This window comes from Fundulus heteroclitus, chromosome 2, assembly GCF_011125445.2.
Source record: "Fundulus heteroclitus isolate FHET01 chromosome 2, MU-UCD_Fhet_4.1, whole genome shotgun sequence".
Lineage (NCBI taxonomy): Eukaryota > Metazoa > Chordata > Actinopteri > Cyprinodontiformes > Fundulidae > Fundulus > Fundulus heteroclitus.
In genome coordinates this window covers 31,645,502-31,671,185 of record NC_046362.1, presented here as the reverse complement: position 1 = coordinate 31,671,185, position 25,684 = coordinate 31,645,502, and the positions used below count along the sequence as shown (strand labels likewise).

The 25,684-nt window shown below is 38.3% G+C and overlaps 3 protein-coding genes across 7 annotated transcripts in view; all 3 read right to left on the bottom strand.

Annotated features, from left to right (window-relative positions):
- wwp2 (WW domain containing E3 ubiquitin protein ligase 2) overlaps positions 1 to 7,189 on the bottom strand; it is a 99,502-nt gene extending 92,313 nt beyond the window's left edge. For 3 of the 4 annotated variants that reach the window (XM_036125165.1, XM_036125171.1, XM_036125174.1), the window contains exon 1: positions 7,096 to 7,189. The gene's annotated coding sequence lies outside the window, so the exon portion shown is untranslated. Of the gene's footprint in view, positions 1 to 5,170; positions 5,438 to 7,095 lie in introns of those variants that run through there. The other variant, XM_036125169.1, reaches the window with a different exon arrangement.
- A 2,045-nt stretch (positions 7,190 to 9,234) lies between these two features.
- On the bottom strand, positions 9,235 to 15,363 carry polr2c (RNA polymerase II subunit C). Its single transcript, XM_012867524.3, has 9 exons — positions 15,170 to 15,363; positions 13,903 to 13,952; positions 13,539 to 13,607; positions 13,392 to 13,444; positions 11,686 to 11,814; positions 11,563 to 11,614; positions 11,295 to 11,463; positions 11,118 to 11,192; positions 9,235 to 9,664 (listed from the first exon to the last, which is right to left on the bottom strand). The coding sequence occupies exons 1-9, from the start codon at positions 15,253 to 15,255 to the stop codon at positions 9,520 to 9,522; spliced, it is 828 nt and encodes a 275-aa protein (XP_012722978.1). The 5' UTR covers positions 15,256 to 15,363; the 3' UTR covers positions 9,235 to 9,519.
- Positions 15,364 to 15,823: 460 nt separating this feature from the next.
- coq9 (coenzyme Q9 homolog (S. cerevisiae)) lies at positions 15,824 to 25,602 on the bottom strand. Of its 2 annotated transcripts, none has more exons than XM_021318963.2 (9): positions 25,499 to 25,602; positions 22,163 to 22,385; positions 21,903 to 22,026; positions 20,810 to 20,952; positions 18,449 to 18,533; positions 18,159 to 18,365; positions 17,791 to 17,946; positions 17,540 to 17,593; positions 15,824 to 16,179 (listed from the first exon to the last, which is right to left on the bottom strand). In XM_021318963.2, exons 1-9 carry the CDS (start codon positions 25,554 to 25,556, stop codon positions 16,144 to 16,146), a joined length of 1,086 nt encoding a protein of 361 aa, XP_021174638.2. In that variant the 5' UTR covers positions 25,557 to 25,602; the 3' UTR covers positions 15,824 to 16,143. The 2 variants fall into 2 exon arrangements, with proteins under 2 accessions (XP_021174638.2, XP_012722974.2); XM_012867520.3 differs by having other exon boundaries at positions 18,261 to 18,365.
- Positions 25,603 to 25,684: the final 82 nt, after the last annotated feature.

Below are 25,684 nucleotides of genomic sequence, written 5' to 3'. Positions count from 1 at the left end.
TTTAACTCATCAAGGAACAACTTCTAATGGATCTTCATGAACATTTCTTGCTGGATGGGTTATTAAGATAGTTTGTTCCTGGTTCCTTAGACAAGAAAACACACATTTAGGGCTATGCAATTATTCACTTTTTTTCATTTATGACCCAAAAAATTAAAAAAAAAGCAATATTCAAAAACATGTTTTTATATTTTTAATTTTATTTACATTTGACTTTGCCATTACATTATCCTTTTGTTCTAGTGAAATAAATGCAGCAGGTTTCTGAACTCACTAAACGATTGTAATTTCAACACTGAGTAGATTTAAAGGTATACTATGCAACCGGGGTTAATTTTCCAGCGAGGCTCCCCCCAGAGGGCGAAAGTAAAAGTGCACTGTCATAAAGATGCTCAGCTGTTCTGGTTTATCCGTCAAGCCAGGCGCGGTTGTTTTGAGCTTAGCAGACAGGCGAACGCAACGAAAAGTAAAAAAACGGCAGTACAAACAATGACTAACACTGTGAAAGTATGAACATCAAGCTTCCCGCCGCCACCGCCGCCACTGCCGCCACTGCCTCGCCAGTTTTATTATTAATTAGTATTATTATTTTTTTAATTTTTTTTATGTTGGCGAGATGCTACCGCCACTACCTCGCCAAGCCGCAGCCGCCGCCTCACCGCAGCCGCCGCTGTAGCGTCTCGCCAAAAAAAAAAAAAAAATAATAATAATAATAAAACTCGATATGCTTGCATGTTTATTTGACGTTAACACGCGGTACTTTGGCAATATTCAAAAACATGTTTTTATATTTTTAATTTTATTTACATTTGACTTTGCCATTACATTATCCTTTTGTTCTAGTGAAATAAATGCAGCAGGTTTCTGAACTCACTAAACGATTGTAATTTCAACACTGAGTAGATTTAATATGTCGGATGTTTTCCAGAATCAAGCCGCCCTTCATAAAATGTAAATTATTTGCATCTTGAAAAGCCAGAGCAGGATATTTCTGTCCACTTCGTTGCAAACCACAAAGTGATGAGTAGGCATCTGTTATAATAACTGCATCGACCTGAACAGCATATTATAGACAATCATAATCACCCCTGCAACGTCAATTATGAGTAAAATCGCTGTTACAAAGGGCTGCTTGGATGCTTTACTCTTTTACGGAATATCGGCAAGCTTCGCAAACTGAACCGCAGCGTTCTGCTCGGAGACGTAACGTTTTTACTACAGCCTGAAACGAGGCGATGCTGAGGTGGTTTCAATTTATTCATTTATCTGCTGTTTCTTTGAAGCCGTATTCTTTTAAATGGGAATATATTTGATGTCGCCAGTGGGCCCAATGGACCCCACTGGACACTGAAAGAAAGATGAAATTCACCCAGGCTTTGTGTTTTGAGCAGATTGGAAGGTATGAATTAGGCCTTAACCAATCAAATAAAGACTTCTGGGCTGGGTATCGACTCAAGTCTCAACAATCGATTCTAAAGATTTAGAATCAAGTCTTTTTGATCCGATTGCCGTTACCTAAATTACATGACTGAGTTATCCAGCATATTGATAGTACTTTTATATTAACCTACAACAGCAAATGAATAAAGTAGGGCTGGACGATATAGAAAAAAAGCATATTGATAAAATAGAAATCATATTGATCGATATCAATAATTATCAACAAATTCAAAACATATATTTTAAGTCCAGCCGTGCCCATTTTATGCTGTTGCTTAGCAACCTATTTTTAGATACAGACACAAACACTGAATTCAATCGCAACCCTTTATTCAACCAACTTTTTACCAAAACTGCAACTTTTTAAAAAAAAGAACGCATCTCTGAACTTGTTTAAGGGGGCGTGGCTTGGTTCCTGGGTCTGCATTGTGATTGGTTGGGAGGATGTAATGACTAATATTAACCTACATGGCTAGAATGCAAAAGGAAGGAAAACTTTTATTCTACTGAACTCTTTATTGACCCTTTTTCTTTCTATCATCGATATATATTGTTATTGAATTATTGTGCAGCCCTATAATAAAAGTAAAGATAGTTAATGGTGACTATGAGGACCAAAGCCTCTCCCTGAATGTTGAGACAACTGCTTTCACAACAAGCTGTGGGGCAGAATATCCAAACAGATCCAGGGTAGAAAAACGGGACGCCAGAGATATCTACAGCTGCTATTTCCATTCAATTCAAAAATACTTTATTAATCCCAAAAGGGACACTAAATTTGGACACTAACCTGGGGGATTATTAAAAAAAAAAGACATTAAACTTTCACCTACCAGAGTGCAGCGTGAGCCGGAAATGCCACCTCACACATTTAAGTTCACAGCGGAAAATTAAAAACATTTTTATTCCATCTTTGGTTATACTAATTGATTTTTAGGAATTAATATAAAAAAATCAAATGCTGGAGATAGGCACAGGCTTAAAAATGTACTTGCTGTAGTATCAAGGTCTGCAGTCTGGAGCTCTTATCTACCGTTTGCTCAGTTCCACTGGAATCACTAAACTGAAATGACCAATTTTCATTGGTTCCTGAGCAACCATCCAGAAATACTTCATTAAGAATAATAAAAGAAAAACACTCTTATAAAAAGGTTCCATTGAGCCGATTATATTGTGTCTATATTGAATTACATGTTTGAATCCAACTCTTTGCAGCCGGAGACGTAATGAAGTTTCCAGGGATTAAAAGGAAAAATAGTCTGACCTTGAAAGTTTCATTGTATCCTGGAATCTCAAAATGTATTAAATGTGTCTTGAAAACTGTAAATGTCTTGCCTAGAGAGCCTGACGTGATTTTACACAGAAACTAATGAAATATCTACAAAACTCTGGCATCTATCACAGGTAAATATAATATTCTTACAACTTATTTGCTATTGACAGCTTGTAAATAAAACAAATTAGGCAAAGAAAGGGTGTCATGAATCACAAAACATTCTTAGAATTAGTCACATGTAATATTTTACATCTAGGTAAAGCATTTAAAACTGAAATATGAAATGCTTCACAAATTTCTTATTACTTGTGCCATTTAGATGAGGTGAGTTTGCTGCTCTTATGTGATATTATAGTAATTTAGTGATGATCGGAGTCCTACTAACGACCAGAATGAGCCAGTCGGTCTGTTGGGTAATTAATTAAACATAAAACTACAAACCAAATTATTATTTTTTATTTTTTTTAATCAGTGAACGCCTCAGCTACGCTCTATCGGGGTCCAGTAACAACTTTGCTCTGTGTGTGAACTTCTCCAGACAGAATATGACTCAGTTTTCCATTATCAGAATCAGTGACGCGTTTATGAATGAAGTTAGAACAACAAACTAACAATGGAGAGGCAGACGTCGGCAGATAAAAGGAAGTTAAACTTACTAAAGCAAAGTTGTTCTGTTTTATCCTCTTAAAGAGTCCAATCCTGTCTAGAACCAGTGACGTTGGCCACTTTGGAAAGTCGCACCGTTTGAAGCTCTACTACCTCGACTGATCGTTTTGATGCTAACAAAACAAATTGTGCTCATCTCTAAGACAAGATGCTAAAAACAGATTAAAAGTGAACTCCTTAACCGGTTTTTCATTGTTTTGAAATAATAGCGACATCTTGTTTTGCTGCAGAGCTGTGTAACACCAACTCTTCTTCACATGGCCCTAATGTATCGATCATGGAGGGAAGAGATAATTTAGGCTTCCTGCTGGCATGCTTCAACTATTACAACAACAACAAGAAGAAACGTTAGTAAACTATAAAGAGGAAATGCTGTTATTCTCTTTATGACTCTTTATTTATGCATAGTAGAGATGCACCGATATGAAAATTTGGGCCAATATCGATTTGCGATATTAATATTGCTGTTATGTCCGATAACCGATATTTACCAATGTGATTATTTTAGAGGTATCTCAGTAGAAAACAGTGGGCTATTTCTTTCTGGTTGGAGTCCGACGGACCGGAACGGAGCAAAAAATAGACCTGTTCTGAATTTTGACGTTAACGACGGAGAGCTTGTCCGCTGACGGTGACGTTCGGAGAAGTCACGGAGAATATGGAACCGTTCTCGTTAATTAAAATAACAACGTAGTTGCTTCGTCGGACAGACGTGCACTTAGGTGAACGGAACGGTGCGGTCACGGAAGATGCGGGGTTTGGTGGTTACTCACAGTGTTTTTTTTTTATTATTATCATTATGATCTCTGCTTCTTTAAAAAAAACAAAAATAAGACACAATCCTGGATGTGACGCATCACTGTCACTTTAACAAGACTGAACAAATACCACACGACCAACCCCCTCACCTCCCCCTCTTTAAACACTGGTATAAAGGGCAACTAGACGGAAATAAACATCAGTTGTTAATACTTATGGGACCGATACAGATATATTAAAAAATGGCTAACATTGGCCGATACCGATGTTAATGCCGATATATGGTGCATCCCTAATGCATACCTCCATCACATAATCGAGAGGATTCTACTGCATTGGTTGATTTTCAGTGATAATCAACTATTGCAGATAAGAAAGAAAGAAAGCTATTCTAAGTTTCCCCTGTAAGATCATTAAATTTTTCTATAAGCACAGTTTTAAGTCAGTTCAATTTTCCATTTATACAGAAAGTAATATGTGATTTATATCTCTGAGAGAGAAATCAGAATTAACCGAATGTGATATCGGCCAGTCAGAGGTTAACAAAATCAATGGTTGATGTACTTGTAATTTACTACCTTAATAATAATAATAATAATAATAATAATAAGTATTATTAATAAAAAAATACGTATTAATAATAATAATAATAATAATAATAATAATTAGTGTTATTATTATTATTAATTATTATTATTATTATTATTATTATTATTATTATTATTATTATTATTATTATTATTATTATTATTATTATTATTATTTTGTTGTTCTGGAAGCTGCTACCAGAACAACAAAATATCATTTGGCACCGTCAACATCATTCCCAAACACAAAACAGAGAGTATTTGTCCTCTTGGACAGAAAAACTATCCAGTTTTTGGACAAAACCGCGCAGGTACTTTCTGCTGGCCCAAGGTGACTGCAGCAAACAGCTCAGGAATCTGTGGCGCATAGCTGGAAGAATTCTGGCAACAATCAAAACAGGCAGACAGGATGTTTACCGACGAGAAAACAAAACCCACTAACCTCGGGTCAGTGTCAAAGCCGCAGATGATCCGAAGGGACTAATCACAACAAAAGAGGACAACATCACCTCCTGTCCACCTTGGAAACCGAGCTGAGCGGCTTGTGCACAGGAAGAATACCCGGTTCAAGATTTGGGACCAACTCTGGCTTTCATTAAACTGTCAGAGATTTGTCACCGATCAACAGATTTACTGCCAGCTTGTTAAATATCTACGGCAGCTGCGTCCAAAACACAAATACGGAAGATGATTGAGGATCGCACCCCGTACTGTCAAGGCAAGCTGAGAAACCAGCAAGACTTCCGGTGTGTATTTTCAAAATAAGACGCAAAGGGAACGTGGGTTGCCAGATAAGCCATTTACATTTTATCCCACCTCCGTGTGCCACCTGTACAGGTGCATTTATTACCCGACTGGTCTGCTGTAGACTTTTGCTGTCACAAACAAAGTTTTGCATAATCTTTTTAAAAATATTCTTCACAATGGGCTGCACAGTTGGTTGCACTGTTTCCTTGCTGCAAGAAGGGCCTGGGCCTCGGGTCTTTTGCAAGGACTTTGCATGTTCTCCCTGTGTAAGCACTGGTTCTCTTTGGGTACGCTGGCTTTCTCCCACAGTCCAAAACATGACTGTTAGGTTAATTAGCCCCCCTAATTGCCCTTATGTACGAGTGTGTCTCTGTGTTGCCCTGTGATGGACTGCCGATATGTTTAGGGTGTATTCAGCATCTGGCCCAATGCCTCCTGGAGACAGACACCAGCACCCGCATCCATGATGTGTGCACGGATAAGCGAGTATAGATAATGAATGGCTGGACAGTGTACTGAAGGATTAGTTTATTATGTAACTCAATAATGTTATCAACCAAGAGGGTATTCTGGTTTAATTAGGTGACAGAATCTGTCAGATTTGGGATCAAACCAGATGTTTTTAAACAAGGATCAGATCAGCAACACAAACATCTCTCTTAATAAGCACACTTTTTATATCCACTTTAAATAGGACAACTTTTATCTAAATGAAGACTTTGGTACCTTAAAATCTGATTGGATTTAATTTAATAAAATAGGCTGAATACAATTTAATATATTTTTTAAATTATCATATTTTGTTGGGCAGGTTAAAGGAAAATCACAATATGTTTGGTTATGTTGTTTATTTGTATTCATCTTTTGGTCCTCGAGTGCTTTTGACTTAACAATTTTGGCTCAATAGGCAAAAAGTTTGGACACCGCTGCCCTAAAGGGACATTGAAGGAAAAAAAAAAAAAAAAAAAAAAAAAGTACTTTCTTGTATGTGTGCACCAGAAAGTCTTTTTTTTTTATCATTTCCCTTCAATGCCCTTTTAGGGGCTCAGTAGCAATGCAAAGTAAGATATAACCAAAATCAATATGAGATTCCATCATTGCTGAGCCCATTTTATCTTCATAATTCCTGTTTTATGAAAAAAAAATTGTTTCAATACATGGGTTTCAAAGTTTGACAAAATTGAAGCAGAAAAAGACGTAATTCAGGTATTTTATACAAACACAGTGGCCAACTGTTAATATTGACTAGCGTAGATATAATTTAAGTTGAACAAAAATACTTTTTTTACGCTTACATAATATTTTGTTCGTTTTCCATCCAAATGTGTTGCTGATCTTGTGTGTATTTATTAAAATAAATAAATAAATAAAAACTTAACTTTGAAGGATCAACTTCCACACATCCGGTCGGAAGCGTTTAAATGTAGCACATTTGACGCCAAGGAGGCTAACTGTTAGCCAGCTTCGTAGCCGGATTTCACAAAAGGACACAGCGGCAAATGTCGTTTTAACCACCGAAGAGCAGGCGGGGCTGCGCTTATAGTCGCGCCTGACACGTCAGTAGACGACAGGCGAATTGACACGCCGGAAATGGAAGAGAAACGGGGATAATTTACGTACCTTTTCTAGCTGTGCTCCGCCGTTGTCGCTACTGAACTTTCATTTCCGCCTCAGTGACAAAACCACGTGACCAGCGCAACATAGTTGTGATTCCACAAAGGATTGTGGGTCACATTAATAATGATAAAAACACATATAAAACGTCTTCTACCTGAAATAGTTGTGAGTTGGCTGCACCGGTGTAAACACCTTGTTAAGCAGAAATAAGTCACTTGCATGGAGTGAAGGGTCCTCAGGGGCCACTGCTAGACAGAGGTAATAAAGAAGATGAACAAATAAAGCTTAAACCAGGCTATAAACTTCATTGCTATGTCTAAAGATGTGCTTGTCCATTGTATATTTATATTTATTAGAATCTGTTGTCATGATGTAACAATAATAATAACACAGAGACACAATTCAAGACAAAAGGTTCAAGTTCAATGTACTGACACCTCTTGAAAAAATAAAAACATGCAAGTAGTCTGTAGCATCTAATAAGATTTAAATGTTCAATTAAGACAAGTAATTTTATTTTATTTTTTGTAAATTACTGTGCATTTGCATGTTTGTCCAGACAAACACTTCCTGAGAAGCTTAAAGTGTTCAAATACACATTAGCATGTGAGGGAATGTGTGAATAATTCTTAATCGGATCAAGAACCTGTTACCATACTAGCAGCATTGTTGCATACTTGAACTGGGCTGGTGGTTTATTTGACTTTCAGCAGACGACGATAGCCGGGCTTCCTGAATCGGTCACCTGATGGGAGTGGGACAAACGTTGCATTGCCCGGAGAATATATGAGAATATAATTGATGACTTTCACAGCTCTTTGTTCAAGGAGGAGCAGCATCTGAAGCAGTGGTTGGATCTCTGTTTCTTTATTGTGTCATTTGGACTGTTTGTGCTAAATCTTCTCTTGACTTACGGGTCAAATTCACTGTCAAATGTTTCCCTGTTGATGAAAAACAATTATTATTCTGAATTAAAAAGATCCGTGTCCTTCATTCAATTAGCTTTTATTGTATCCTGGCAAGGGAGAACAAGGTGTTCAATTTGCTCTAACTAGACAGTCCTTTTATGGATCTGGCTCACTAGAGGCTGCCTTCAAGAGCGACTCCCCGACGCCTGGAGCTTTCCTTTCTGCCTACCCCTATCTTTGCTTCTCAACCTTGGGTCTGAGACTAAACAGAATAAGGCCTTTAACTGCGCAAGAGAGATTGAATACTTTTGTCAGGCTATTGAAAATAAATTGACAATGATTAAAAAAAAATGTATAAGCAAAGAAATTGTATATTAATGATTAATAGCAAGCTGTGAGATCAGAATTACATGGTCATTAGCAAGTTGGAGCTAAACACCTGCAACTAGCAATTTGAACAATTGTATATGAACACCCATCAACATTTAGGCAGGAAAGCTCACATGTGGCGGGATTCGTTCGTTTGCTGTTTTTGCTCCTAAACTCTGGAACCCCGTACCAACAGAGCTTCAAGTTTTTAAATCTCAGCTAAAAACACATGAGAATTTGGACACATTGTTTAGTTCTGGTTGATGTTTTGTCTGTCACTTACCCTGATGTGTACATTCATACAATATCTTTACCCTTTTTTATTGCTGTTTTTCAATTTTATTCTTTCTTGGCAAATCACCCAACATGTACTCTGAGCACCACTTACACTGCTGTAAAGTACTATTTAAATAAACTGATTTGACATTGATTGGATTGTTTTTTTTATTGACATTATTTAAATGCTGCTTTTAGTGATTTGTTTTATAATATGTAAAAAGTGCTTGTTTTGCTAGATGATAAAGTCTATTCCAAAACTTAAGGCACCTACTGCATGTCAGCATACTTTCAAATTTACTGATGCTCTCATAGAACTTACAGGAAAAAAAAAAAATTAAACTCTCTCATTAACTGCAATTATCATATAGATAAATCTAATCTTATATTTTTCATGACAATATATACAGCAAATTTCTGTTTATGAACAAAAGGCATAATGTTATATCAGATATAATCTATTCTATATAATATAATCTAAGTATTCATTTTTTTTGTTGCAATAATGTGCTTCTGTGGCCAGCTGAGAAGAAGGAAGCTGCTTCATAGAGAAAGAAGCGTTAACATTTCACAATAAAAGCAGTCAAAATACAACAAAACTGATTTATTTAAAAAGAGACGCAAAGGAAAAATATTCATCTTAGAGCTTGTTGCTGTACCCTTAGAGCAACAAGAGTACAGAAACAACGATCCTGCAACACGTTTTTCAGCTTCTGCCGGCGCCGAAACGACGACGCTACGCTGGGAACTGAGACACAGAAATGAATGTAAGACGACTGATGATTCTAGTCCAACAGATCAGGGTTCGGTCTGAACAGAGACTCTGGGGCTAAGCCTCGGGTAGCAAACAGAGCTCCGTGAACACGCGTGGCCTTCAGTTGATGGTGAGCACGTCACTCTGGATCTCATGGCTCAGCTGCGTCTGCAAGTCGCTCAGCTTCTTCTTCAAGACCGCCAACGCCGACATGACGATGGTCTCCGGCCGCAGAGAGCCGCAGGACTCCACGTTGAAATAAAACCTGGACAGAGGACAGGTCTAACATGAGCTGCTGTCGAGCTGCGCAGAGTGCTAATCAAATACCACAGAACCCTTAGAAAACAAAGTACTTCCCTTTTTAGAGCTGGGCGATATGGCTTAAAAACACAATTTCAGAATTTTTTTTTTTTTTAAACCAAACCCGATTACTTCATTTTCTTCCCTTTTGTTTCATAAAAGCAAATTGCTGAAATTAATTTTAAAACGTACATTTAATTGGAGCTATATGATTTGGCCAAATATCTAAATTGTGATAGATCTCGTCCATAATTGTGATTTAATTTTGACTTTTCTCTACATTAACCACAAGCAACAAAAATGGCCTGAAGGTTACGATGTTTGTAAACGAGGACAACTTAAAACAAGATGTTTTGCTGATTTATTAATCAGAATATTATTATTCAAGAGAACATTTTGTTGAGTTGGACATCAATCCTTGTTGAACATAAAGAGACACCAACAAACAAGTCTATGTGTTAAACAGTTTGACCGCTACTTAATGCTAAGGTGAGATTCCTGAAGGTTTTTGGCCAAATTTCCTGATTATATAAACTCTAGAACAAATAATAAAATTAGATTATATCACTGCTGCAACCATCTTCCCTTCGCTGTAGAGGAAAACCCACTTTAAACATTTTACCGACGCCTAAAGGACGCGTCTGATCCATTAATTGTTACATTTGTTATGACATGGAAATTGTCTTTTTAAAAATTGCGATTATATTGCAAATGCAATTAATTGTGCAGCCCAACTTTTAATTAAATGATCTCATATTGGAGTTGCCCTGAATTCAAAATGCAACTTATTATGAGCTTTAAAACATGCTTATAAAACAAGATGACAAACCCCGCCATAGTAAAGAATGAAAATATAACAAAATGTTTGCTGCCGGTTGTTTTACACATCTAATAACAGGCTTCACTTCACTTGTGGTACTTCACACCAACTTAAAAAAAATAAGAAAATTAAACTGCCTCGTTTTAGGCTAAGAAAGTTTTCCTCTTTGAAGTATTTTGACAATACATGTTCCTAAACATTGCATGCCATTATAAAAACTATTCCCCCTTTCAGGACTGATGTAGTGCAAAGATTCATGGAAGAGTGCATTGGAAAAAAAAAAAAAAAAATATATATATATATATATATATATATATATATATATATATATATATATATATATATATATATATATATATATATATATATATATATATATATATATATATATATATATATATATATATATAAATAAAAATCTTGGTTTTTCCAAAATTAAATTAAAATTAAATCTTCAGGAGTTGCTCATTCTAATTAATCCATAAAAATCTATTTATTGTCCGGCCCAATCTCTTTAGTAATAAAAAAAAAAAAAAAGGTTGTTAATTTGAAATAAATAGAAGCACACCTGTGGATGTGTTTTAAGGCAACACCTCACCTTTCTGGCTTTCCATTGGGGTCATAGGGGGCTTGAACTTCATCCTCCTCAATCTCAGAGTACTCACTCTTTGGCCTGGGAAAAGGTAAAATAAATAAATAAATAAATAAACCCTACCGCAGGTTAAATAATAAATAATCGTACTTCATGGTAAGCCATACTGAAATAAAGACCTACCACTCCTCTGGTCGTGGATAGACCGTGTGCCTCAGCGCATTATCCGGGTCATACTCGAAGGAAACCCCCGCCGTTGGGTTCCACTTGGCGTGCTCCTTACCGAAGCCTTTCTTGGCGTACGCTCTGAGACGAAGCTCCTGGCCTTTACGGAGCTTCACCAGCAAGATGTCTGTTGTGTCGCGAGAGAACACGGACAAGGAAATGATTACAACACAGAAGCAGACGCCTGAAAAAATGTTTTAAACTGCTCCGTGAGACCAGAGGCTACCATCCTGCTCCACGTAGTCGTTGGGATCGTTGTCTCTGCTTCTGGAAGTGACCTGCAAAACAAACGACATCAGATTCCTCCTGCGGGCCACGTCCTACGCCCGCAGCTGAATGCCAGACTCACGGGGATGACTCTGGGGTTGTTGGAGAGCAGATCGCGGGAGGTGACGTGACGCGTTTGGTCCTCGGTGCACCGGACGTCCAGGGTCAGCTCCACGGAGCACTCGGGACAGAAGTCATCACAGGTGCAGTCCTGCCGGTCCAAACAAACCCGTCAGCTTCAACAACAAACCCGCAGCTCCTCCTAGTCTGATCTGGTGAAATACAAATTGTTCTGTACGCTTCTTTTTTTTTTTTTTTTTATCTGCTTTATCCTTGTTATTATTTATCCATAAATATTCAGCTTTTAAAGCACAAAGGAAATAATCCAAATTATTCCATGTCTGTTGTTGAAGCTGTTGGATGATCTTGATAGAGCTGATGATCGTTTCCTCCTTTCATTCAACATTTCTCTCTGCCTCTTAATGTCTTATCTCATTCAGGAACATGAAGGACATCAACATGGATACCCTTTCTTCTCAAATCCTCAGAACTCTGATTTCAGATCCTTCTTCCAACCCTGATGAGCTTGCGTCTCAATATCATAACTATTTAAATAATATTTTCAAAGACTTCGCTCCGGTGTAAAAAACCTGGTCTTTTACCTTCTCCCACTGACTCTCCATTAAAGCTAAATGTCGTCAACTTGTACGACTACGAAAGAAAACTGGACCTAACTATTCACAAAGAAATGTGCAAAACTCAAACAGCACAATATAAGGAGTTCATTACTCAAACTAAATCAAGTTACTGCTCTGATTTAATCAGTTCAAATGAAGGCAACTCTGGGACGTTGTTTTCACTGTTTAACAACTCTTTCCAGCCACCGAATGTATAACCACCCCACTTGTCTTCTACAGACTCCTGTAATTCTCTAATGCAGTTTTCAATGAGAAAATCCACAGGATTCACTGATGTTTGTCTCCTAATATGTAACCAATGATCTCCTGATGGCAGCCGACTAAGATCTACTTTCTATTGTTATTCTTCTGGATTGAGTTCTCCCTTCGATACAATTTCTTGCCTCAACTTTCTCCACATATTAATCTTTATTTGGCTTCACTCACACACAACCCCTGATTGGTTTAATTTTTACCTTCCTGGCCGCACTAGTTCGCTCATCTTAAGTCCTTTAGTTCCCATCCATCCCGTCACAACAGGCGTGCCCCGGGGCTCCGTCCTAGGACCCCTACATTTCATTATTTACACATCCCTTTCCAAAATAAAATTGAACACATTTGTTTAATTAACATAATAATTTTAACTTTTACTGATCTCACAATAGAGAAATTAATTTCTGCATTTTAACCCATCCCCTTGGGGAGCAGTGGGCTGCCACTGTGTGGCGCCCGGTGAGCAATCTGTGGTTAAGGGTCTTGCTCAGGGACCCAGAATGCAGGCTGTGGGGATCGAGCTGGGTACTTGCAACCTTTCTCAGAGTGCAAACGCGCTGCTCTAACCAATAGACCACCACTCCCCCTAACATAGTGCGTGATCATAATTTGTGGAGCTGGTAAAAGTAAAAATCCCAATATATTTTTTGGGGGAAATTTGGTTCTAGTACTTTTGACCAGACGATTTTGGCCCCTTGATACAAGCAGTAGTCTCATCCTATATCACTTTGTAAAAATAATTAATAAAAAAAAAATTGTGATTTTTTTATTAATCTTGATATATTGCCCAGTCCTATTTGAGCAACATCTGTAACTTCCGATGCAACAGTCCACTCACCCTTGAATACTGCATTTTATCCACTATGTCATCGCTGGTGAGGGGAATGAGGCCTGGTGAAACAGAAACAGAAGAGTTCAGGTCTCTCAGTTCATAAAGCGACCAAGTTACGCTACAGTCCACAGGCGGGGTTCTGGAGAAACATACCGACTCTGTGAGCGATGAACTCATCGTGCAGCACGGATGAATTTGCATCAATCTGGATCCAGTCTATGGCTGAAAATGCAGTGATGCAACTTTAACTTTAGCTTTTTAACGTTAAAGTGACACTGCAGCTACAACAAATGTTTACAAAGAACTACTCAGACTTTAGTTTTATTCATCCTACTTTAAAAAACAAAGATTACAAAGACTTGAATGATTCCTGTTAAAAGTGTAATTTCACACAATGATAAAGCAGAACTTGCATTTGGCACATGGTCTTAAAAAAACCTGATGTTTAGAAAGGTTTTGCAGCAAAAACTACTATGGGAAAATAAAGCACATATGGACCAAAATAGTGTTATTATACCTATTGTGGGAACTTCTGACATGAAGACACGACGGAGAGAGTTTGCAACCCTGAAAACGAGACAAGAATAAAAGCCAAGCTTAAGATGTGATTCAACAATAAATATGCATTTGACAATAAAGATTGATTGATGTTTTTCTGAGGAGTCGCTGCATCATCCAGAAATTCTGACAACCGGCCTGTGATTCCTGATGTTTAGCTCCAACAGCTAATGACTCTTATAAGTACCTGGGTGTTCACCTGGACTGGAGTCACAACACGATGCTCTTTACAGGAAGGATCAGAGCAGACTCTACCTACTGAGGGCCAGCTCTGTCCTGGGATGCCCCCTGGACCCAGTGCAGGTGGCAGGACATCGAAGGGCCGTAAGACAAATCCCATCACGGATGGACAATGTCTCCCACCCCATGCATGGAGCAGTAGCAGAGCTGGAGAGCTCCTTCACTGACAGACTGCTGCATCCCAGATGCTCAAAGGAGCGTTTCCGCAGGTCCTTCATCCCAGCTGCTGCTAGACTTTAGTCTCCTTTTAGAGACTAGATCTCTAAAAACTGTTTACGTCAAGGTTACACGGGTTCTGATCCGAGCATGAATAGTTTACACGGTCTCTCAGATACAAAGGTGCACTTTCACACACCTTAGCTTCTCCGAAATGTATTAAGAAGTTCTGTAAATAGGCTGGAGTTTTTTTTTCTTTTTGTTAAACTGGAATATTTCATCTTTTTTTTTTTTTTTTTACCCGAGTATGCCATATAATCATTAAAGCTACATTTGCTCTGGTATTTACTTTTTGGTATTGGCATTTTCTTTCTAACTAACTTTAGATTGGACTAGCTTGTTCTTTTTTCATTACTATATCTTATCCTTTTTGATTAGCATCAGCTAGCAGCTACTTTTCCTGCTGTCTATAAAAGGATGCACTTTATTTTTCCTCCAGTTTTATCATTTTGGACTCATCTTTAACAGATACTGACAGCCAAGAAACTGTGCATTTGTGGACTCATCGGGCTCCTTTTTAATTACCATAGAGCCCGATTAATACAGTACTATGTTTACTTCCTCCTCTGCGAAATCCTACAAGTGAAAGAGGCTGAATTTTATTTTAACAATAATAGGAAAACAAGCAAATAAAATCGTATTTCACGTCATAATCGTTTTTATTTTCTTTTTGTTTTGTCTCCAATGGTTTTTAAGCGCCGATGAGACTAATGGCTGCCCTCTCATCAATACAAACTGTGCGACCCGGCAAGAAAAGAACAAATACTCACGCCAAATCAGTGTTTTCTATGACAAACTTGACATTTTCGTCCGTCAGTTCTGTGATTTTAACCGTCGGCTGGTTAGCATACGGCATTCTTGAAGTATATTCAGCTTAAAAACAACGAGAAGCCAGTGTTTTCACCGCAACGCATCCGCTACCGCTGCCTCGGCTTGAAGGCCTGCAAGGAAATCCTTACCGGCTGCTGATTGGCTAAAAAACGAAAAGGCGATTGGGGATTGGTTGGAACGCGAGCTTTGAGGCGGGACTTCTTTATTCACAACCGGGTTACGCGGCGGCCTTTTCAAAGCAAAAGTCCGCTAAACGTTTCAAATCACCACCAGCACAAGCATTTTATTTGAATATACCATTTTTTGTTTCTGAAAAATATATCTATATTTCGTCATTAAACAGAACGAATATCCTAGCCTTTCTTAACCTTACAATATAAAGAAGTGCATGTTCTGTTAGTTAAGTACATGATAAAATTAATAATCTAACCCTTAATAAAGCAATTGCTGGTTGCCACTATAATTCTGACACTAAACGACCTGAACTTCTACAGCTAAGCTTATATTTGTTAAGAAAAGAAAAAAAATTAATCAAAGATAAAATATATATTTTAAACAGAAAGACTATTATATGAAAATTTCACACCAGAAGTAAGTTAAATATACACTACTTTATTTGGCTCATGGCTTCACAATCAAATTGAATCTGTTCTTGTATTTTAATACAACAGAAAAAATATCAGAGTAAAACAATAGAAAACCCTTTATTCTACAGATGAACAGAAAGACAGAGGGTCTTCGACAAATAAGGTGTTTTTGTGTTGTTAAACCCATAATTCAATTCCTTCAGTCATAGCATACAACTGAAAAAAAAAAAAAAAATAAGAGCAAAAATCTCCCCATAACCACATCATCTTCAGCTGATGACATCATCTGGATGGTTGGGCTAAATGTGTCTATGAGACTTTGCACATCATCGCTTCTGGTTCAGTCCTGTGAGGTTCTTCAGCTGAAAAATATACCAAAAATGAGTCACTTTGTTACAAATCTTCCATATTAGGTCACATTTATCATTAACTACAAGGTTAATACTTCTCATATGTGTCCCACACTAAAGGGAACTATTAGAAATAACTCAAAACAGTTTTAAAAGATGATTAAACAATACAAAAACATGCTTTACTATCCTGTTATAACCAGCTGGATTAATGCGTATAGCTGCAACCTTCCATGATTTATGCAAGAATTCACAGATGAGGTGTCAACAGAGGGTTTGATGGAGCTCTTATCCAAACAGGTAGCGGCAGGAGATAAAATCTACTTCTGATTAACTAATGCCAAAATTTGAATATTAATATATTAATTTATCCTCATCAATGACCTGACTATGAGGAACAGTAAACATAGTTTGAAGGCACATAGGGGCGACACCAGGGCAGTTTCTGGTCCGATGCAATTCATCTTGCAGCCCTTTGCATCCAAAGTGAAAATGGGATGGACAAGAGAAATGCCATATTAACTATGTGTTGAACTAAAGGAAATATTTTAAAACACGACGGACATTAGGAAGTATATTACACAGTCCGACCTAGAGGCGGAAGAAAAACAGCTCAAATATGAATTGGCTTTATAAAAATGTAGCATAGAGATGACAGTTTGCTGAGTAGGATTTAATTACTGGTGAATTGAGCGATCTTGAACTCATTAACTAGTGAATATCAGCTGATCTTTAGTCTGGAATCTGTCGGGGTCCTAAACGTTTTTATCCGAGCTAGCGGTGTGGATTTATTAATCTGCTCTGTAATTTAATCTTGTTTCTCTAAAGCATTTAATGTGTTTTTGTTTTTTTTTACTAAAAGGTCTTTCCTGGACATATAATTGTGTGAGTCGGGGAGATTAAAGAAATGTCGATGCATCATCTAACCAGGACCAAAGAGCAATGTTTTGTAAGAAACACCTTTTCTTTTGCTACTTCTGTGCTGTGATTGGGGGCATCAACTCCGTTTTGTCAAATGCCAGGGCGACGCTGCCGCCATCTTGACAAATTTGGAGGTTTATAGGAAAATCAAGCGGTTGCTTGAACACCATTCTGTTGAAGACAGGTAATGGCAAATCCAGAAAAAACAACAACTGGACTTCAACTCTTGTAGTTGAAGATGTTTTGTTCTTCATCCAAAGGGACTGAGAAGATTCCAGCTTTTCAGTTGTAAGGAATCTAAATTCACATGCATATCGGCCTCCCCTACTAATAGGGAGTGGTAAGGGCTGTTGGTAGCTTGGCTCAATGAGCGATGTTTGGTACCATGCACATTGATCATGTATGATGGTTAGCGTAGTTTTTTTGTTGACTGTAAAAACGAAAAACTCACCGTAACGGCGGCTCCCATGAGGCCCTGTGCTACAGCTTCACCGGTTGACTGCATCTACGGAGAAAAACGAAATTAAAGCACATAATCTGAAAAGTTTTATTTTCTTTTTCAGTCACCGTTTTACTCTCTGGAAAAACCAGCTGGTAGAGAACATTTACCAAAGAAAACTTGACTGAAAGAGAGATATAGATAGGTCTAGAATGATGAAACTTTAATGTTTTATCACTTTTTTTGTTTCAACTACCCTGTACCTGCTTCGCTGTGGTGGCCATGTTGACTACATCCTGAATGCGGTTGTCAAGGAAGGCCCAGGTGTCCTTGAAGTCCGGCGAGGAATCCTGAAGCATCACCAGCTCTGTAGTGTTGTAGAGACCGGTCAGCACCGCCCGCTTTGTGTACCAGTTCATCTTCAAACGACACAGGACAGACAGAAAGTTCACATTTCCATTTCCATTTCCATGAACGCACAGCCTCCTTTACCGTCACACGTGAATCAAAAATCACTATTTATTCACATATACAGAATCAAACAAACGTGCAGAAGTGTAAAGTAAAAAAAATAAAATTGAGGAATAAGGCAAGGAGATATGAAAGCTGATTTGGTGATAGGCGGGGTAACCTGAGAGGTAGCAGGCCGGATATTGTGGGGGTGATGATGAAAGGGGGACAGAAAGGTATGAGCAGAAGAAAAGGGGGATCGAGGGTGAGAAGATCCACTCACGTCTGTGGACCGGTCCCCGGCATAGTACCAGATGTCGTCCACCATGGTGGACAGATGCTTCAGGCTGTCGGGGATGTTGTGAGGGAGGAGCAGGATGCTCAACGCCTGCGTACACAACGGAAAGAATGATGAAGTGTAAATTTTAATGCTTTTTCTGCTGGGAGTCGTCCGTGGGTGTTGTAGTTTACCTGTGGCCAGGTTTCGATGTAGGGGATGCACATCCTAAGCCTGGTCTCTACCGCATCTCTTAGGAAGTCGGCAGTCTTCTTTCGTCTGCAACAAAAGGTGGCAGAATTGGGAGTTCGGGTTGCTTTTATAAAAAGCCGTGCGCTACTTTCTCCCATCAAAACCACAACCTTTAATGTGTTGAAACGAGATTGTATGCGACGGACCAACCTAAAGCAGAGCAGGATTGTGAAGGGCTGAACAATTTTGGAAAATAATCTAATTGAGATCTTTTTATCTTAATATTGCGATTTAATGTGATAATTTTTTTTCAGTTTAATTTATCACGTTTTTTTAAACATACGCAAACAACAAATCAATCTGTTTCATCGCTGTGCGGATTAGGTGATAAATGAGCCGCTGCGTCTCAACTCGGAGCAGAAATGATTGCGTTCTGCCTACGATACATTTCAACCAAAATTGCGATGTAATTCTGACTTTTCTCTGCATTAACCCCAAGCAACAAAAATGGCCTCTAGCTAAAGATGTTTGTAAACAAGGACTATTTAAAACAATAAGTTTTAATGTTTTTATTAATCAGAATATGATTCAAGAGAACAGCTTTTAATTGATTTGGACATCAATCCTTGTTGAACATAAAGTGCAACCAACAAACAAGTCTATGTAACTGATTGACCAGAACTTAATGCTATGGTGAGATTTTTCTGAAAGTCTCTGGTAAAACAGTATGATTATATAAACTCTAAAACAAGTAATAAAATTAGATTATCTCACTGCTGCAACTCTCTTCCCTTCCATGTGGAGAAAAACCCACTTTAGACATATTACTGACACTGAAAGTACGCGTCTGATTCACTAATTATCACATAGCCAAAAATTGCAGACCTCTGCGATTTGGAAATTACGTTTCTTAAAATAGCAAATATATTGCATATGCGATTAATTGTGCAGCCCTATTTAGCACATCAGCATCAAATCATCTCGTGATCCCAAAGAGGTGTCTCTCGTCCACCGGGGGGTCCCGACCCCCACTTTGGCATCCGCTGATCTAGAGACTGAATTATTTGCTCCTTTTGGCAAAGCATCTGGAGGTCAGTCAGTAGGAGGAGCAGCGTCTAAGCATCAAAACAGATTAAACTGGATTTAGGGCTTGACTTTGGGTCGCTATCAAACATTAAAATCCTTTAATCTGAACTCTCCTCGTACATTTGGTTGTCTTGTTGGAAGGTGCAGCATAATACCCATCTCAAATCTTTTGCAGCTTCTGACAGCTTTTCTTTCTGGATTGTCCAGGATTTTAGCTCCATCAACCCTGTTACTGTTGAGGACAAACATTCCCACAGCAACATTCCAACCCTCACCCACGGTGATGTTGACCGAGGTGGAAAAGCCACATATAAAAGCAGCTGAAACCATTTTCTTCACCGTAGCAGATGGTTTCAGTCTTCAAGGAGTAAAACGAAGAGCTCTTCTGTATGGCATGAGCTCCTCTGCCTTGAAAAGGATTCAGCTGAGTTAGTTTTAACATCTAATCAGGTTGTCTACTAGATGCAGGCAGCCTGATTAGATGTCTGGATTCCTGCTAGAAAGCTGAAGATGCAAAGGGCTTTTGCACAGGAGATACTTCCACGATACACCAAGAGTCCAACCCAAAAACACAGAGTGCTGTCATAAAAGAGAACGGTGCTTCGATGAAGCACTAGATTAAAGATTTGCAGACGTTCAGAACTGCATCATTTCCATTTTTTGTTTTCCTCTCATTAAGATTTAAATTTAGGTTTTAGGTCACATTAAAAGGTTGATAAAGTTCTGACAGGTTCCACCTGACTCTCAATTACCATACATCCCCCCTCCCCCCCCCCCGGCCTGGAGTCGCCCTGGGATGAGGAGGTGGAGAGTGTCGCTGTGGAGAAGGACAGCTTTGTTTCCTTCATGTTGCCTCGGAGACTCAACCGCAGATAAGCGGAAGGAGGACAGGATGCATACTGATTTTCTTTACACACCTACTTGTATATTTGCAAAACATTCACGTATTTGCACATTTCTATGTTAATATTTATCCCATTTTGTACAGACTTCTTTTTTTACCTCCTTTCTTTTTTACAGTTTGCTTTCGCCATTTCTTAAAAAGAAACTTAAAAAGGCAATGAGTCACCTATAGATGTTTTTTCTATTATTTTCACAAATAAAATTACAGTGTTGACTTTCTTATTTTAATTAGGTCCTTCAATCTGACCTCATAATTTTAATCTCTACACGGCTAACATTTAGACGCTACTCTGCCTATAAAGCCGACGACTACAGAAGAGGTCCACAGCAGGCTGCCGTCACTGAGGCTGAACAGTCAGGTTGTGCGTACGTACTCTGCCTGGCCCAGCTGGACCTGATTGTGCTGTTCAGCCAGGATCTCCGTCAGCTTGGAGTTGCACTGGGAGATGAAATGCAGGACCAAGTCTCCGGACCCGTTGGGGAACATCCCAGTAGAAGCAGAGGACAAACCCAGAGACTGCCAGCACAAAAACAAACCGAATCAGAGTTTATCGACATCGCATTAACAACATTATGCATGCACTCTGTAAAACTAAATCCCCCCTGCTCCTCGGATGATAGCAGAGAGTTGAGTTGTTGTGCATGGGGTGAGTATTATCCTGCAAGGTTGTACTGGCTCGGCGGAGACAACATAAACAGTTGACTTTCAAAGCGTTATTATAATCTATGCAGGGAATATTTCATGTTAAATGGACACTGAAACAAGAAGGTAGAAGAAAAAAAAAGGAGAAAAGGTGAAAGAGGAGAGAAAAGGGAGAGAATGATTCAACATCCTCTGAGTCTGCTTCTACACCTGCAAAGAGAAATATAAAAAGGACAGCAAAACCAAACGATAAAGTATTACAGGTTCAAAAAAGCAATGCCTTCCTACCATCACTTAAGAATATGCAGTATTATGTAATACGGAATGTATAAAGTGACAGCTGAAGATAATAACAGGGGTTTTCTGTATAGAAGTGAATCTGTAAGCACCTGGATCCAAACACCTGGACTCTTCAAAGATATCCTAAAACCTCCCTTAACAAGCTGGAGTTAATTAACTCCTGTTAACACCAACAGTTGAATTATACAGCGCTTCCTAAAACAAGCTTTGGCTTATAAAGCTGATCTGGTTGCAAAATAAAACATTAAAAATTTGACTGCCTTTAACTGTTCGTATATATATATATATATATATATATATATATATATATATATATATATATATATATATATATATATATATATATATATATATATATATATATATATATATATATATATATATATATATATAAAGCGGTTTGGAAAATGGATGGATGGATATATATATATATATATATATATATATAAATAGACTTAAGCAATGCGTTTATGTAGTCTTTTTTGCAAAAGTCTGGTATCAGACTGTATTTGTTTGAATCTCACTTCAGCGCCAGCAGCGATGGCTTCCATGGACCAGCCGTGCAGCGGGACAAACTCCAGAGCTGCCGCCAGAATTTGAGCCTGCAGCTGCTCTTCCGTTTCATACTCCTCATCCTGCTCCCGGTCACTTAGTGCAAACACAAGAGGCATATTTCAGAATAAATGAAGCACGAGAAAAAAAGGTAAACTCATCTTACGCAGCAGATTGGTGGAGCTGCTGTCAGTAAACAGCAGCAGAACTCGCTAGTTTCCTACTGCCTGACCTGCTGTTTGGGTCAGGATCCTGCTGGGAAGCTGCCTCTGTGTCCTGGTGAGATGAGTGAGCCTGGTAGTGCTCATGGTGGGTTGTGGATGAGGATGATGAAGAGGAAGAAGATGCAGAGGATTTGTCAGATTTGGACTCGTCCTGCAGCCTCAGTGCAGCACAGTGGAAGCTTCTTCTCAGGCTGCTGCACTGCTGGTTTGTTGATGCTGGTGCAGCGACCACTGGAGGAGGGGAAAGATATCAGTCAGTCTCCAAAAGTCACACCTGGAGGCTGGTGCCCATCTCCAGTGGTCATTGGGCGAGAGGTGGGGACATCCTGGACAATAGGTCGCCAGTCCCTCACAGACTTCTTTGTATTTAAACAACTAACTGTAACAAACATTGGCCATAAAAGATAAAGATGTCCTGCAGATAAGCTGATAAAGGTGTGAGTTCTGAATTTGACAGAAAATGATGCATTTTATGCAGATCCATCAAGACATTTGATATCATCTGATTTATACTTGGTCAATACCTAACGATCTGCACAGAAGCCAACTTTCATACAAGACATGGGCCAGTTTCCAGTATTTAGGCAGGGTGAATTCAGGTATACAGGAAAATCAGGTCATTTGGGACAGGATGAGGTAAAGGGTATTTTACCTTAGCCTTGGAAGTTACAAAGCAAAGATTGCCAATATCATTACCAGGGAAAATGTCTTTTTTCTTTCATATCCTGTCCTGAATTCTAAACGCTCCAATATTCCTGAGTTTCCCCGCTACAAAATATTTAAAAAAGTTACGATCTCCAATCATGCTGTTATGTTTTAGAGCCCCTTAAATGAAATCCCTGAGCAGAGTTTTCCCTGGTCGTATGGAGCATGGAAGGCCCGTCACATTTGTTTCTACACACTGATGGTCAGCTGTCTGACAGAAGGCTCTCACACATATTTAGGAGGATAGCCATTGCGTGGAAATAAAAATAAATAAGAGGATAGCCATTGCATGGCGACACTAAGATGGCTTCCTGTGCAAGTAGCCCAAATCTTAACCAGCTAGTATTTGCTTTTTATGGCTGTGGTGCTGTCTGAAGAAAAGAATGGCAACCTGACTAAATTTAGCAACTAAATATTGTAGATTTTTGTTTTAACTCTGAGTATCATTTTAATAGTATACAGCAGGGGTCTCCAAACGTTTTGGCGCAAGGCCGAAATTCTCAAGTCAAAAGTACTTGAGGGCCAAAAATAAACAATGAAAAATAGCCCAAAATTCATGTTGAGAATTTTTTGTATGATAATTTTGATTAAACAAATTATTCAGATTTTCTGAAGGAAAATATTCTATTCTAATAAATAAAATATGCCCATGCCAGCTTAAAGGGGCCAAATGTCATTTTTAGGAGATTTTGGGGGTATAATATGTTGTGTTGAGAACTGATGAGGCCGTGTGAATGTCAAAAGTGAATACCAAAGCACCTGCTAAGGGGTGGTCAGCTTTGTTACTTTGCTGAGCAACGTACAGATCAGAAAACGGGTTGTTGTTTTTTTTATGTAGGTATGACCGGTTTTCCAAATACGGCTGTAGCCATTCAGAGTCAAGTCAACTTGGTAGAGCTGCATTTCATTAACACACCCAACCCTTTTACTGAAGAGGGAAATCTGGCCTGAGAAAACAACAATATGATGTCATTTTTAAAATGAAATTCATTGGAAAATTTACTTATGCAGCAATTTCAAAACATACATAAAATGGTTTATACAGTGATGTCATGCCACTTTTAAGAAACATCTTGCCATTTCAGAACTTTTCATTTAAGAACTAATGTAAATCATCTCTTTACATTTGAAATAATATTTCAAATCCACTATTTTTGTTTAATGTTTTTGAAATAAAACTTTGACAGACAGGAAACCACATTCCTGCAGCCACGTTGACTAAACTGTAAGTGTGAAAAGGCATTAAATCTTTCCTGATTAAAAGGCAGAAATATAAATATCTGACTGTTTAAGGAAATATTCAATAGAAGGAAATGTGACACTATCTTACATAATGTAGAAACCCAACAATACCAAAAAAATATGTAATGGAAGAAAAACTCTTTTGGACTTCTGATAGATATCTTGTAATTTTTATAGAAGTGAACCCTCAACTCTTATGCAACTGTCTCAGTTATATATATACACACACACATACATACAGTATATGTTTGTATTTTATGAACTGATGTAGAAGTATAGAGCAAGGTGTGGATGCTTAATCTGGTGATTAACATATTTTTAAATGAATGCTTCTGTTCAAAATTCATCTTCAAATGTCTTGTCCTGGTATTTTGTTAGTGTACATTTAATGTGTTTGTGCAGTTTTTGCTACTTATATTTTCTTTAAATGTTCTACTAGATAAAAAAAATAACAAAAAATCCGTGAATTGGTGATCTGAGGTCAAATGCATAAAATGTCATATTAATCTTCTCTTCGTTAAGAGCATAACTTAAACAATAGGGCTACCTAAACCTTTTGATCCTGGTCCCTAAGATACTGTTTGTATTAGTTATCCGCAGGCATAAAGGACAGTAAACTTCTATGATAGTTGAAAACGTTAAGAGACTTTGACTGCATAGCATCTGAATTCCAAATATTTCACCCAAGCATTTTTTGCAACTGCAATGCTCCACACATGCATGTTGCAATGTAATAGAGACACCATGAATGTTTGCTCTATTGTTTTCTCATAAAATAACCCCCTTAAATTGAATAAAAATAATCGGACAGCCTCACAGGCCTACATAGGCTGTATGTAATTAAACTAATGGGAACTAACTGTCCTGTATGTGACCGACCTAGGGTTTATTTACATTTCTCCACGGTCCCTTGAATGACAGTTGTGAAATTCAGCCAAATAAATCGACTGAATTCAACTTAAATATATACTGATATAATACAGTTTATATCTGCGCATCCATAATACGCGTTGCGAATCCTAAATAAACAAATGAAATAAACGTAGCTATATATAGCCGAGTTATTAGAAGCACAGCCTGACATAACTGCAGAGAAGAGGCCCTCGTAGCTGTGGAGACGAGCACGTTTACGATGCACTGCAGCACAATTCAACATATATGCTTTAATTATTATTGCATTAATTATCCATTTGAACACCTATAAAATATCTGAGGTTTAAGACACCGTAACGTCAAGTTGTTTACTGTCCTTCATGATCACCTTCGGGTAGCTAACGTCACTCCAGGCTTCTTTTCAAAGCATGAGACTTAAACAGAAATATTTGGAGCTGCATATTTGTGCTCATGGCTGTTTAGCGCTGAAACGAAGCCAAAACGAATAACCGAACCCGTCTTACCGCTGGGCAGCCCACGGAGGAGCCTTCCAGCCCGCAGTCCTCTCAGAAGCGCCGCCATAACAAGCTGCACAACTGGGAGGTACACAGCTACGTCACTTTTCTGCGACGCGATCACAGAACGGAAGTAAGGGTTTGTGAAACAAAGCTAGACTGTCAAAATAATATACCTTCAAAGCTAAAGAACCT

What these genes read in the sequence shown, in the direction of transcription:
- polr2c (XM_012867524.3), bottom strand. Translation starts at nt 15,255, where the DNA reads ATGCCGTATGCTAACCAGCCGACGGTTAAAATCACAGAACTGACGGAC. An exon ending in ATAGAAAACACTGATTTGGC is followed by an intron (nt 13,953 to 15,169) that starts GTGAGTATTTGT and finishes TCTCGTTTTCAG; the next exon opens with GGTTGCAAACTCTCTCCGTC. An exon ending in ATAAAATGCAGTATTCAAGG is followed by an intron (nt 11,815 to 13,391) that starts GTGAGTGGACTG and finishes TTGGACCGGCAG; the next exon opens with GACTGCACCTGTGATGACTT.
- coq9 (XM_021318963.2), bottom strand. Translation starts at nt 25,556, where the DNA reads ATGGCGGCGCTTCTGAGAGGACTGCGGGCTGGAAGGCTCCTCCGTGGG. An exon ending in GTCCAGCTGGGCCAGGCAGA is followed by an intron (nt 18,534 to 20,809) that starts GTACGTACGCAC and finishes CTTTTGTTGCAG; the next exon opens with ACGAAAGAAGACTGCCGACT. An exon ending in TCATGGGAGCCGCCGTTACG is followed by an intron (nt 16,180 to 17,539) that starts GTGAGTTTTTCG and finishes TATATTTTTCAG; the next exon opens with CTGAAGAACCTCACAGGACT.